Raw genomic sequence first — 12,629 nt, 5'->3', positions numbered from 1 at the left:
ATCCACCAGCATTTGTCACAGGGCAGCCAGTACATGCCACAGATACAGATACAGCACATCCAAGTGCTGTATCCCATAAGTGTTGATGTTGAGGTCAGGACTGCAGACAGGCCATTCCATCCTCTCCACTCCAAAATTCTGCACGTAGTCTCTGATAAACCCGCTCTGTGACGGGAAGCTTTGTCATCTTGGAGGATAAAGTTCGGTCCCAGACGCGGCAGTTATTGGATTGAAAGAGAGCTGTCTGGCTCTAAACCCAGACAGCTTGAAGTTGCCCTATGGCACGGAGCTCTTTGTTCCAAATGTGGCACTAGTTAAGGGGAAATAAACAGGCTCTCCAACAGAATGAGATTTAGCATTAGTACAACAAAGAAATAATCAGCCAAACGCAGATGTCCGTACTTTTTGCGCTAAGCTTAGATATAGGGTCCTATGTAAAAGCTATCAATCATTCTGTAGTCTCCAGAAAACGTGGAAATAATGAAGTGGTAATTTTAAATGAAATAAGGTGTATTCAGTAAATAAAAAACAAAACAAAATGCTGGATGGATGGATGGATGGATGGATGGATGATGGATGATGGATGATGGATGGATGGATGGATGGATGGATGGATGGATGGATGATGGATGGATGGATGGATAGATGATGGATGGATGGATGGATGGATGGATGGATGGATGGATGGATGGATGATGGATGGATGATGGATGGATGAATACAAAATATGAATATAAAAATTGTACTATGAGAAAGTAATCACATTCACTGCCAGTGAGTCAGTAGCTCATATCTTTGTTACTTTATGGAGTTTTGGGTTTTTTTGCAGCTGTTTGGAAGAAAGAAAATGGATGAGAACATGCCCAACTGCTGGGTCGGTGTGAAGGTGTTTGGGAATGAGCTCAGCATGTTCACATGTGAAGATCTCTACAATCAAATCAACCAGGTGTCGCTGAGCATGGCTGGACTGGCTGTCAGACTGCTCAAGGTGTGACCCCTGTTGTCATGTGTTATTCCTGTCTCTTATCGCCGACTCTTTACCTCCCATTATAGCATTTATTGTCTCTTCCACTCTAACCTTCAGGGTCATGAGGTGCAGCTGAACCACAGATCCACTTTGATGGCGGAGGAGCTGGCTTTGCCGTCTCTGTCTGGTTTACCCGTCAAACTGGGCATCAACATGACCTCCCTTCTTTCACTGCATCTGAAAGGCAGAGTCAACTACAGGGATTATTCCCATTTCTCCCTGAATGGATACATCAAACCCAAGTACTTAAACGTTACCAAATGTCACATGCGCTCATCTTTCTTCACTGTCTGGTTTTTTTTTTTTTTTTTGGTGTGTCAGGTGAAACTTATCTGTTTGTTCTCAGTGCCTATGTGAGTCTCTCGGCCAGGATGGGGGTTGACGGGGCTCTGGGTCAGGCTGCGGTGGAGTGGGTGGCTGAGCTGAGGAGCTCCACGAATCTGGACGGCAGCATCCAGCTGCAGGAGGGGCAAGATTTCAGGGTCACGCTTAACACACCTGAGGACTTAATGGACATCTTCTCTCTCAGGTACACATTAAAAAATTTCCACTAATAAATCCCCTGTTTTAATGAACGTGTGTGTTTTTGTGTGTGTATTGACTTAATCAAAATCCTTGTTAAGCATTAGGATACAGTTTAGAGAGAGTTGAAGTGTATCATGTGTATGATGCAATGTAAAATCTGTCAGAGTTACAGGATGGACTCAGGATCCCAGCTGATTAATGGCATTACCATACAAATTATTTAAAAAACATGAAATACGACTAAAAATTTGTTATAGTTGCTTTGTTAAAATTTAAAGACGGGATTGAGAATGAGCAGTGTTGGGTAAGTTACTTTATATTAGTAACTTAGTTACATTACTAGTTACTTCTCTAAAAAAGTAACTCAGTTACTTCAAGTTACTCGTTACTTTCAGAGTAACTAGTTACTAGGGAAAGTAACTTTGGTTTTACTCAGAATTCTCTTGTTAATGTGTTGCTTCCGTAACTGGATACCCAGCAAGATTGTCAGTCTTCTAGCTTGCTTACTTGCCACAAGTGCACTGTGCCACCTACCAACAGAAAGGCAAAAATAATGTGCACATTTCCACGAGAGAAATCCCACACCTGGACCGTCGTTGACCGCCGCCATGATTCTAGCCTGCTTTTTACATCCAACACAAAAACTGCAGTCGTGGTGCTTTTGATTGTACTCAGAACTTGGAAATTCTGCCTTCTGAATAGGAAGATGTAGGTAACACCAGACTGCAGATGAGCTGCATACAGAGCTGGACTGGGACAAAAAAAATCGTCCCGGCATTTTGACTAGAGACCGCCCACCATTATAGGAAAAATCATAAAGCCTTTGAATGAAAACAAACACTGTTGTGACAGTGATGTACACTGTTCTGATGGTATATATGTATCAATCTATCAATTGTTTGTTGTAAGACTCAGATAATTATTTTTTTTAAAAGCGAGACATTTTAAATGAGAATAATAAAGAAAAGTATTTCCTTGTGCCCCCTTTTCCTGTTAATGCCCTACCTGGCCCCTGGCAACACTTTGCTAGACCCGCCCCTGCACAGTTACCAGCTGTCAGCTACGTAGAAAAGGATGCTGGTGTTATTTGTCTCTCAGAAACAGCTCATAACTTCCTTCAACTCATTCATGTCACCTAAAAGGTAAACCTGTTTCTCCATCACCTGTTCAGCTCTGATGATTCAGTAAGGACATCTCCTGGTTTCATCTTCATGTTTCCTCTCACCAGATAACCAAACCGATATCATGACCAGCAGCTTTACAGCTGTGGCTCCAGCAAACATCAGCTGATACTAGCAATTAATATTAAATAAATTCTAACAACAGCTGATCAAGCTTAAACGTGCTGCTGTTGTTCAGCGCAACATCCGCTGGTTTCCTCTTTCTGGCGCAAAGTGAGCGATAAATAAACAAGAGAGAAAAGCCGATCAGCTGATCATTGATCAGTTTCGTGTTTGAAGTAGAAACAGGAGAGAATGAGAGAAGAAGAGGCAGCTGTGCAGCTTCAGCTTTGTGTCTTTTTCATTGTAGCTGAAGTCCGGGACAAACTGTGTTCCTTTTCACCTCAGTACGAAACGCGTAATATTTTCTCTGAATACGAGACGATTCTGTTTTTTACAGGACGGTTGGCAACTCTGATAATTAACCGTATGAACAAAATAAAGTTCAACATCAGTAACATAGCACCCACCCAGCTGTATAGAAACTCCGTCATGCTAGCTAGCACGCAGTACGAAAATGTCAGCATACCGAAAATAAACTCCACCTAAACTTGGTTTATATCTGACTCCGATAGACTGCAGGTCATAACTTCTTACCTGAAGTTCAGTTCACCTGACACGCGGACCGCGCGGCCGCCGGGTCTCTCCTCTTGCCTCCCTTTTCCTTCATCCACCTGCTGGCTTCCACCACTTGCTAATGTTATTGAATCTGTGGAAGCTCCGCGATATCCACCACACGAAGTAACGAGTAACGAGCCTATCTAAATCCCAGTAACGAGTAACGCGTTCCTGGTTTTGGCATAATAACTAGTTACCGTGCACGTTACCACAATAATAACGTAGTTACTGTAACGCGTTACTTAATAACGCGTTAGTCCCAACACTGAGAATGAGTGATGATCTTTTTTTTGTTCTCACCAGCTCGAGAGTGTTTCAGCTCAGTGGAGACCACAGAGAGGAGATAAAGGGGCCAAAGAGTCGAGTACAGAAGACCACCTGCACACCAAAAACCTGTGAGTTCTACATTTATTATTTAAAAAATTAATCAGAAGTTGTTTGATTCAGTTCATTGACTGCCTCTCTCTGATTATTGTATGTTATAATATTTAGTAAGTAACAGTTATACTATTATACGTACATTTCTGCTTCCCTGCAGGGTCCAAGATGGTGGGTTGGCAGCTGTGCTCCAACACCTCTTACCCATCACTTGCCACAGGTGTTGCTTTCCTGCCCTCTGGACCAGTGCACCTCTCCCTCAGGCTGCTGAAGCTGGACAGAGGCCTCCATTACTATCTGCTTGAGGCTGCTTACTCAGTACATCATCAGGTGCCAGACAGCATTAAGATATGCATGTGAAGCCCTTCTACTGAGTTTATTTTATCTGAATAAAGCTGATTTTGTTAATTAGTCTCACAGTGGTTTGTATTTCAGAGAGGGACCTGGCTTCCCAGGGAGGCCTCCATCCACCTCCTGCTAGCCACTCCTCAGTCCTCCATCCCGAGAGACATGTCTCTGGATCTGGCCTTCAGCCCTCGCAGACTGCTGCTGAAGATCATTCATCCTCTTAAAAGCATCCATTTACATGGTCGGCCAGACAAACAAGCCATGATTACACCCGGTGTTTGGATACATTTATGAAAATGTGTTTTGTCCTGTTTTTTTTTGTTTGTTTGTTGCAGGTCAACTTGAGCAAGAGAGGAACACCAAGTCAGGAAAGCTGGAGCTCATGATTGATGGTGTTCATTATTACATCATGGTAAATATTGTTCTCAAGTTTTCAAAAATACTTCGATCAGTTTTATCTTAAATAATTTCCCAGTTCTAAAAACATGTATATCATCCACCGCAGGGTTTGATGGACACCCAGACCTTCCTGTCGGAGCAGAGGACTCGCTACCACCTTGAAGCCAAGATGGCCCCTGATCGACATCCCATGATCCTATCTGCTAATATAACTCGTGGACTGGGGGGGAAAACCAGCTTTTCTGCCACTGTGAAGAACGTGTTCAGAGAGCCTGCATCGCTGTTGGGTACTTTTAAAGTTGTCTGTAAAATCTCTACTACAATAGACAGTAGACAGCAGAAAACATGCAAGTGATGTGTGCCTTTAGTGGCCCTGGAACGCAGGCGGGATGGCAGCAGCAAGCAGTACTCTGTCGAGGCAGAGCTCCTCCTACCTGGTGTAGTCGGCAGCAAGACGCTCGGGGTGATGGAGCAGAGGGGCTCACTGTGGAGCTCTGTGCTCAGGCTCAAGTATGGTTTGGGAGGTGAGGTTTAGTTTGCAGATGGTACAGGACACTTCAAACTGTTTTTACCCCAAAACACACAGTCTTTTAAAAACATGAATATCTACTTTCATCAAAAGTTAACAAATATAGCAGATTCTCTTTTTAAAGTTTTGTTTTTATACCGTTTAGATTGATTTGTAATGTGTTTGGTAGCATTCACGTGCCTGACGTTCTTTCTGCAAACACAATAGCCCAAACAGTTTTGAATGAATTCTGATCAAACTTTGTAGGTGTGCAGGGTGGAGTCATATTAACAATCCATTCAAATTTGGCTAACATCCACCCAAGTCTTCGAGGTCAACTCAGTAATTTATTGGTCGAAAATTGACAAAAAGCTTCTAACTTACAAACTATGATTCTTACAAGAGTAAAAAAATACCATATAAAGATTTAAAACATCATGTCACATTTGACCTTTGACCTCTCCATCAAGGTTAGTAGATTGATCTCAAGGTCAAAGTGATAATAATGTTATATTGAGCTATTTAAAACTAAGGAGCAGGAAGTAGTTCTTATCAATACCATATGTCTGATATGTCATTACTTTCCTGTTTTATTTGGGCTTCCCTGCAGCTGACGCTCGCCACCTCCATCAGGAGTGCTACACATCTCAGAGAGTGAGGAGCGAGAGGGACGCAAACCTCACATACATCATGAGAGCCGATCATGAATTCTACTGCACCAGCACCGCTCCTATTAACCATAAGGTACCCGCAGACACGTTTAATTTGAAGCCGCTCTGCTTCATTTATTACAAACAGCAAAAGCTGGCGGCACAAGTTATCTCCGGATGATTGAAAGCATTGTGGCTGTTTGTGCGTCCTTCTCAGATCCACCTCAGGCACGAGGAAAGCTTGAGCCACGTTAAATCGTCTTTGGACATTAGCTACGGCAAACACTGGGATGAGATAAACAACAAACACACGCTTCTCCTGAGCCAGTCTTTCAAAAACCAGTCCACAGAGAATCACACCCACTACACTCTGGAGGTAACCCGACCTGAATTCACAGCTTCCCGTTCTCTCTGTTAGACCGGGGAGGCTTTTTATCCCAGATGACTTCCAAAGCAGCAGATTAATATTTTCTGTGGTCAGAATTAATACAGCTTCCTTCCCTCTCCTTAATGTTATTTCAGTTCAATCTCCAGGCACCGGAGAAAAACATAAACTACAGGACTCAGCTACTACACTCTCACCTGACACAGCGAGGATCTGAGAGAAGCACTCACTTAAAAATCAATTACAACAATCTGATGCCGCTGGTGGCTGGATTACACTGGAAAAGCCCTCCTAAAGATGCCCTGCACAAGATATGGGAGGGTAAAAACAACTCACAGCCATCTTACATTACATCATGCTTAAGATCCGCTTTCTCTTTTCATATTCCTCAACTATATTTCTTATATACTAAATTATTTTTTAAAGTTTGCATTACTTATTTTTCTTATCATCGTCTAGGATCGTTTAATATGGACACACCATGGCTGTACATTTACACTGCACATAAGTTAAACCAGCTGCAGAGCCATACGCTGCAGCTGACCTCTGAGCTGACAGCCAGCAAGTGGCTGACCATCCGTAATCTGGTCCTGGAGGGTTTTTACAGGGACAAGGGGAGAGAGAAGGAGGCCCGATTGGAGCTCTACACACCAGCAATTACCTACCTCCAAGTAAGGAGAGAATAAAGTGCTCTGCCTGAATATCACCATTTAGTTAATCAAATAAAACTAGATTTTTGAATTTGTGGGTTTAAAAATGTGTTCAAGGCAACGCTTAAATAAAATCCCTTCCACATTGGAGTGAAGTAATTATAAAGATAAAAAAGAAATATTGTGTGTTTATGAAAACTCCACTTTTAAAAACACACGCCTCTTCCTCTGCCCTGCCTCAGGCGGGGGGCTGGGGTTTGCTGGGGAAGCGGAGTGTGAAGGCCTCATGCTCCTTGAGCTCGCTGTGGACTCCTCCCCTCCAAGGAGACATTTCTCTGGAGGCTTCTAAGTTCAGCCACACCCTGCAAATGGCCTCCACCTATGGCAAGCAAAATGTAACCCTCGCTGCTGCCCTGACCGCTGCTGATAAGGTGGGTGGAGACGCTGGGCTGCTTTTGTGGTTTGGGCGTGTTAAATGTGTGTTTAATTATAGAATGAAGCCATCATATTGTGTTGTTTGTTAAAGTCTGAGATCACAACAAGCATGAGAGATAACCCTTAACCACCAACTGTATTTAAAAGGCCAAAATCACACATTTTGATAGCATAGGGCCTGAAAAGGTTAAAGGTTGTGCTGTAGTAACAAACCTGCCCTTTGACTGGGATTTGTTGAAGAATTTGAAAAAGAGGCAAGGGATTCTGAAGATGACCTACACAAAGCCAAAGAGTCCACCCACTGAACTGGAGCTCGAGGGAGTAGTAGAGGAGCTGAGGAAGGACAAGAGGATGTATAAGAAAACTGCCATGCTCCAACTCAGGTCTGTGCCGTGACCTACAGATTACAGATGTTTTGAGAAATGACCGCAAGAACATTATTGACTTTAATAGTCTCCATCTTGCACAGACAGCCCTTCCAGACCTTTCCTCCAACTCTCCTCCTCCGGGAGACTTTCACCGTCGACCTCCTCAATGGCCTCTATGTCCTGGAGTCCAAGGCTGGTTTCAGTGACAACAGAGAGGTCGTCCACACCCTGACCCTGGGCTACCGACCGCCGAGCCCTTTTGTAAGTGCTGTGAAAGCCAATAATTCACCTGGGTATTTGAAAGAGTGAAGTGGGCTGTAAACAGTGATCCTCATCTTTAAATGTGATCTCATATGTAGGTTTGTTCTGCACTGATCCACCCTTTCAGCGCTGATGCTATTCCATCAGACTCGGAAATCTGTGTGACCGTAACCAGCAACCAGGTAACCTGCCAACCTTTAAAGGAAAAACACAAGACCTAAAATAGAGGCTAATCAGCTGAACCCCAAGAGAAGGTCCATTGTCTGTGACTCCAGTGGGTCCATCACTGCAAGTGCTGTACACTTTAGCATAATTGGTAAATCAAGATCTGAAATGATGAGTGAAAGATTGCATGACATTTTAATGTTGCAGTCATGTGACTGTAACTGGCAATGTGAAAGACTCATTGGCAGTTTGTGCAAACACTTGATTAGGATAACTTGAGAAAGATAATAATAGAGCATATTACTCCCATAGTAGCCTCTCTTCATTGGCTCCCTCTTAAATCCAGAAATTGGCTTAAAATCCTCTCCTCACATAAAAGGTCTCAAATAATCAGGCCCATCTTAAAGACCTCATAGTACCCTGTAACCTCAACAGAGCACTTTGCTCTCAGACTGTTGGCTGACTTGTGGTTCATAGGATATTCAAAAAGTAGAATGGGAGGCCGAGCCTTCAGCTTTCAGGCCCATCTTCTATAGAGCCAGCTCTCAGTTTGGATTCGGGAGACAGACACTGTCTCTGCTTTTAAGATCAGGCTTAAAACGTTCCTCTACTCTACTCCTCCACATCGAAAGGAGCCAGTTGAGGTGGTTCGGGCATCTGACAAGGATGCCCCCTGGGCGCCTCCTGGGTGAGGTGTTCCGGGCATGTCCCACCGGGAGGAGGCCCCGGGGCAGACCCAGGACGTGCTGGAGAGATTATATCTCTCGGCTGGCCTGGGAACGCCTTGGTGTTCCCCCGGATGAGCTGGAGGAGGTGGCTGGGGAGAGGGAGGTCTGGGCTTCTCTGCTTAGGCTGCTGCCCCCGCGACCCGATCTCGGATAAAGCGGATGAGGATGGATGGATGGATGGATGGATTAAAACGTTCCTTTTTGATTAAGCTTATAATTACGGCTGGATCAGCTGACTCTGAATCCTCCCTTTGCTGTGCTGCAGACCGAGACTATTGAGCATTTCTGTTTTCTCTTACTATGCTTTTAAATCCCTCTTTGAATTTAATCATGAGTTATAATTAATCTCTGGCTCTCTTCAATGGTGTATCAGTTGTTCTCTTTCTCAGCCCTCTTCTTTTCCCCCTCACCCTCAGCTGCCCCTCCCTGAGGTTTCTTCCTGTTAAAGGGGAGTTTTTCCTTCCCACTCTCCCCATATGCTTGGTCGTAAGGGGTCATCTTATTGTTGGGGCTTTCTTTCTAATACTGTAGTGTTTACCTTACAATATAAAACACCTTGAGGCAACTGTTATTGTGATTTGGAGCTGTATAAATAAACTGAATTGAACTGATTGTATTTGGGTTTGTTTTTTGTTTTTTGTTTTTATCTTTTTTTAGTATCTTTTGAAACACAAGTGTCTGAAATATGTAAGTTTGGCAATTGTGCAAAAAATATGAAATCATGATGGGGTCAAGAATTTAATTAACATGGAAATTCAATATTTTTTAGGCTGTATTTGTAAAGCAATACTGAAAAGTCCAAAAGGTTCAAAAACATTTCCTTGCTATTGTCACTTTACTTTAGTCAGACTAGTGTAGACGGATAATAGTGGAACATATTGGTGACATTCACGTATTAGATGTTGTTTCAGTATTGTGCACTCTTCTTCAGAACCTGAGAAATATACAAGGGAGGTTAAGAGTTGGAAGCAAGGAGAGACTGACTTTCTCTGGGCAGCTTCAGCTGAACCCTACGCATTCAACTCACCAGGCAATAAAAGTTAAAGGCAACTTTTTCCATCAGCTCCAGGTAAACAAGCTTCTCTCTCTATCCTCAGAAAAGTGTTTAGGTGTTAAACAATGTCTGGTTAAAGAGCTGTGTTTGTGTGCATGATGCACTGTACGGTGACCGCAGTCACCAGTGCAGTAAATGATGTACGTCTGCTGCTGACAGTGAACGGTGTGTTTTACAGTGACAAGGCCAACGTTATGACCGGTTAATCTGTTATTGCTTTTACAGCTGCAGCTCCCCTCCTCTGCTTTAATAGAGGGAGATGTACTTTGGACCCCAAAAAACAACAATAACTTTGATTACCAGGCCAAAGGGAAACTAAGAATAGAGCGGCAAGAGTGCCAGGTGAGTAAAGCAAACACCTTCTACATTTGATGAGCGGCCATTTTTTAATTAACTTCTGGTTTCTAAGGCTTTTGTGTTTGTTTTTTAAATTCCTGTCAGCTTTCTGTGCAGCTGAATGGAACATCAGGCAGAGTTGGTCTGTATTCATCTCTTCGTCACCCCTTCAAATCAAAGATTCCCAAAACATTAGAGGTGGGCTGATTTGCGTTATTTTTCCTTTAGTGTTCTAAAAATACAAATGTTAAGATCTTGCAACAAATTCAGGTTATGTGAAACATTTTCATTGTGGGGTATTAGTTCAGTCGATTTACTGTTTGACCTGTCAATATGAAGGCGTCTGCAGACATGTCGATGGTGACTGGCAAAGGGAGCAGCTCGGTGCGTGTGAGGGCTGATGGGAAGGACAAGCTGAAGCTGAATGCGGACATGTCCCACTCCATGCAGAAGGGAGACAGAGGTGTAGGGCTGAGGCTGAACTTATCCCAGAGCCTGCTACCTACAGCCACGGATCTACATGTAAACATAGCAGGGAACGTGTCCTCAGACAGGTTTGTCTATTATGTTGTTTTAAAAAAGCCTTTAGTCTAGTCCTCAGTCACACTGTAACTGACTCTAACAAAACTGCTTTCTCTTATGGACCTTTGTCCTCTTTTCCATGATCGTCTTCCTCCTGTCTCCTCCAGTGTCTTTCTACGTGGCTCCTTCACGCAAGGAATGCAGGTTCTGCTGGCCCAGCTCAAGGGGTCTTTGAAACACTCACAGGGGATCCAGATGGCTGTGACAGGGGACTTGAGGCATACCGTGACCAGCCTAGATTTCCTGCCTTCAGTCCTCGGGTTGGATGGGGCACTGGGGCAGTCTGACAGTTTAATCGAAGGTAGACCATAACCTGTGTTGTTTACTTTAAACTTGCCTTTGCCTGTAAAGCGTCGCAAATGACATGTAATGCATGCGTGTTGTTGCAGGACAGCTGAGAGTTAGATTGATGGAGACAGTGTACAGCGTGGAGCTGCGACACCAACGAGATCCCGGAGAAGCTTTGGAAGGAGATGATGAAGAAGGGATGATGGGAAAGAGGTCCCACAGGGCCCACGACTGGCTGTGTGTTTGGTCCGGGGAGGAGCATTTGTGTGTGAATGTGAGCCGCCAGCGGGGTAGTCGAGGGACAGGAGAGATCTACACACGACTTTCTCACTCTTTCCACGTGCTCAGAGCCACAGGTGATCATTACAATATCCAAAGAATACATACGCAGTACTTTCTACACATGTATATATATGTCCCAGTCTCTGAATTTCCCTTGTCTTCTGAGTACAGGTGTACCTCCCAACAGTAGTGTTGAGGTTAAATGGGCTCAGAAAGGTGATGGATTGTCAGTCCTGGGAGAGCTGCAGGTTGGACTTGAACATCTTAGAGCTGAGTTTCATGGAGGCAGGACAGACCACGCCAACCCCCAGTGGGTATTCTCCTCTAGGCTGCAGCACCAAGTGGAAGCCCTGCTTAAAAGAGGCCTGACACCCTCCTTTGAGGCTAAAGCGCATTACCAGGTGCAGGACTGTCCTTTATTTTAATTCTTACCAAGAGCATAAAGTAGTCGGGAAGCAAATGCATTAGTAACTTATCTTTCTCAGGATATACAGTGTATAGGTGTAGGCTGCTTTTCTTTATTCTTACATTCATTTTTCTCTCTCTTAGTTAGAAACAGAAGGACTGGACATGGGCTTGGTCCTTTACATGCAAGATGTGAGAGCTGCTGACATCCTTTTAAAAGTTGGATCAAGAAATACAACAACTACTTTGGTAGTGTCTCTATGGCAACAGATGAAGCTGCTCCAAGGACTCGTACCCACTTACTTACAGGTATATTTAACACCGTTTACACATGTACACTCGCAGAATCCGGCTATCAAGGTAAAAGGAAAACTATGATTACTTCTTTGTACTTACCCATGATCTTTAAATATGTGAGCATCCAAAAGGTTAATGATCTATGAATCTATATTCAGAGAAAGATTACAAATACAATCATTTAAACTAATCTCGAAATGGAAAAATGCAAAAAGGACCCAGATATGGATCTGTGATCTTCACTTACATTGTTAGTGTCCTAAGATAAACAGAAATCCCTACAGGATCAGCTATCCATCCATTTTCCTAACAGCTTGTGCATGTTAGAGTAATGAAGGTGTTGGGGTGGGGCACATGACTGATGGGTCACCAGCCCATTACAGGTTACTATAGAGAGAGAGACAGTCACAGCTAAGCCCAGTTTAGACTCACCGATGAACCCGACATGCAAATCTCCTGCTAAACGCTGCACCTCAGCCTGCTGTGTGACAACAGCAGTTCTCCAGAAGCTTTTGAACACATTATATCTCATTTGTTCCATGAATGAAAAAACGTACAGTAAAACAAATCTTTGATGTGCCTGCAGACAGTTTTTGTTTCCACAGGAAAGAGCCAGACAGGCTGCTGAGCTACGCAGATGCCACATGTATCTTTATGTGTGGAAGGATGAAAGATTAAAGGATTTTCTAGCCTCACTCTCAAAAACAGAGAGTGTCTTTT

General features: G+C 43.6%; 1 protein-coding gene across 1 annotated transcript in view; it reads left to right on the top strand.

Moving 5' to 3' along the window:
• The window catches only part of LOC120434383, a 47,532-nt gene that overhangs the window by 9,422 nt on the left and 25,481 nt on the right, over positions 1 to 12,629 (top strand). The window contains exons 16-39 of the mRNA XM_039602412.1: positions 830 to 988; positions 1,085 to 1,269; positions 1,374 to 1,556; positions 3,694 to 3,785; positions 3,929 to 4,098; positions 4,204 to 4,357; positions 4,452 to 4,528; positions 4,622 to 4,802; positions 4,884 to 5,039; positions 5,634 to 5,767; positions 5,891 to 6,049; positions 6,196 to 6,379; positions 6,518 to 6,729; positions 6,951 to 7,139; positions 7,384 to 7,526; positions 7,613 to 7,772; positions 7,871 to 7,954; positions 9,945 to 10,061; positions 10,161 to 10,253; positions 10,395 to 10,609; positions 10,745 to 10,938; positions 11,027 to 11,281; positions 11,379 to 11,608; positions 11,757 to 11,921. Coding sequence (XP_039458346.1) covers positions 830 to 988; positions 1,085 to 1,269; positions 1,374 to 1,556; positions 3,694 to 3,785; positions 3,929 to 4,098; positions 4,204 to 4,357; positions 4,452 to 4,528; positions 4,622 to 4,802; positions 4,884 to 5,039; positions 5,634 to 5,767; positions 5,891 to 6,049; positions 6,196 to 6,379; positions 6,518 to 6,729; positions 6,951 to 7,139; positions 7,384 to 7,526; positions 7,613 to 7,772; positions 7,871 to 7,954; positions 9,945 to 10,061; positions 10,161 to 10,253; positions 10,395 to 10,609; positions 10,745 to 10,938; positions 11,027 to 11,281; positions 11,379 to 11,608; positions 11,757 to 11,921 — 3,891 coding nt within the window. The remainder of the gene's footprint in view (positions 1 to 829; positions 989 to 1,084; positions 1,270 to 1,373; positions 1,557 to 3,693; positions 3,786 to 3,928; positions 4,099 to 4,203; positions 4,358 to 4,451; positions 4,529 to 4,621; positions 4,803 to 4,883; positions 5,040 to 5,633; positions 5,768 to 5,890; positions 6,050 to 6,195; positions 6,380 to 6,517; positions 6,730 to 6,950; positions 7,140 to 7,383; positions 7,527 to 7,612; positions 7,773 to 7,870; positions 7,955 to 9,944; positions 10,062 to 10,160; positions 10,254 to 10,394; positions 10,610 to 10,744; positions 10,939 to 11,026; positions 11,282 to 11,378; positions 11,609 to 11,756; positions 11,922 to 12,629) is intronic.

The sequence above is a fragment of the Oreochromis aureus genome, linkage group 18 (genome assembly GCF_013358895.1).
Source record: "Oreochromis aureus strain Israel breed Guangdong linkage group 18, ZZ_aureus, whole genome shotgun sequence".
NCBI lineage: Eukaryota > Metazoa > Chordata > Actinopteri > Cichliformes > Cichlidae > Oreochromis > Oreochromis aureus.
This window is presented reverse-complemented; position numbering and strand designations above follow the sequence as displayed.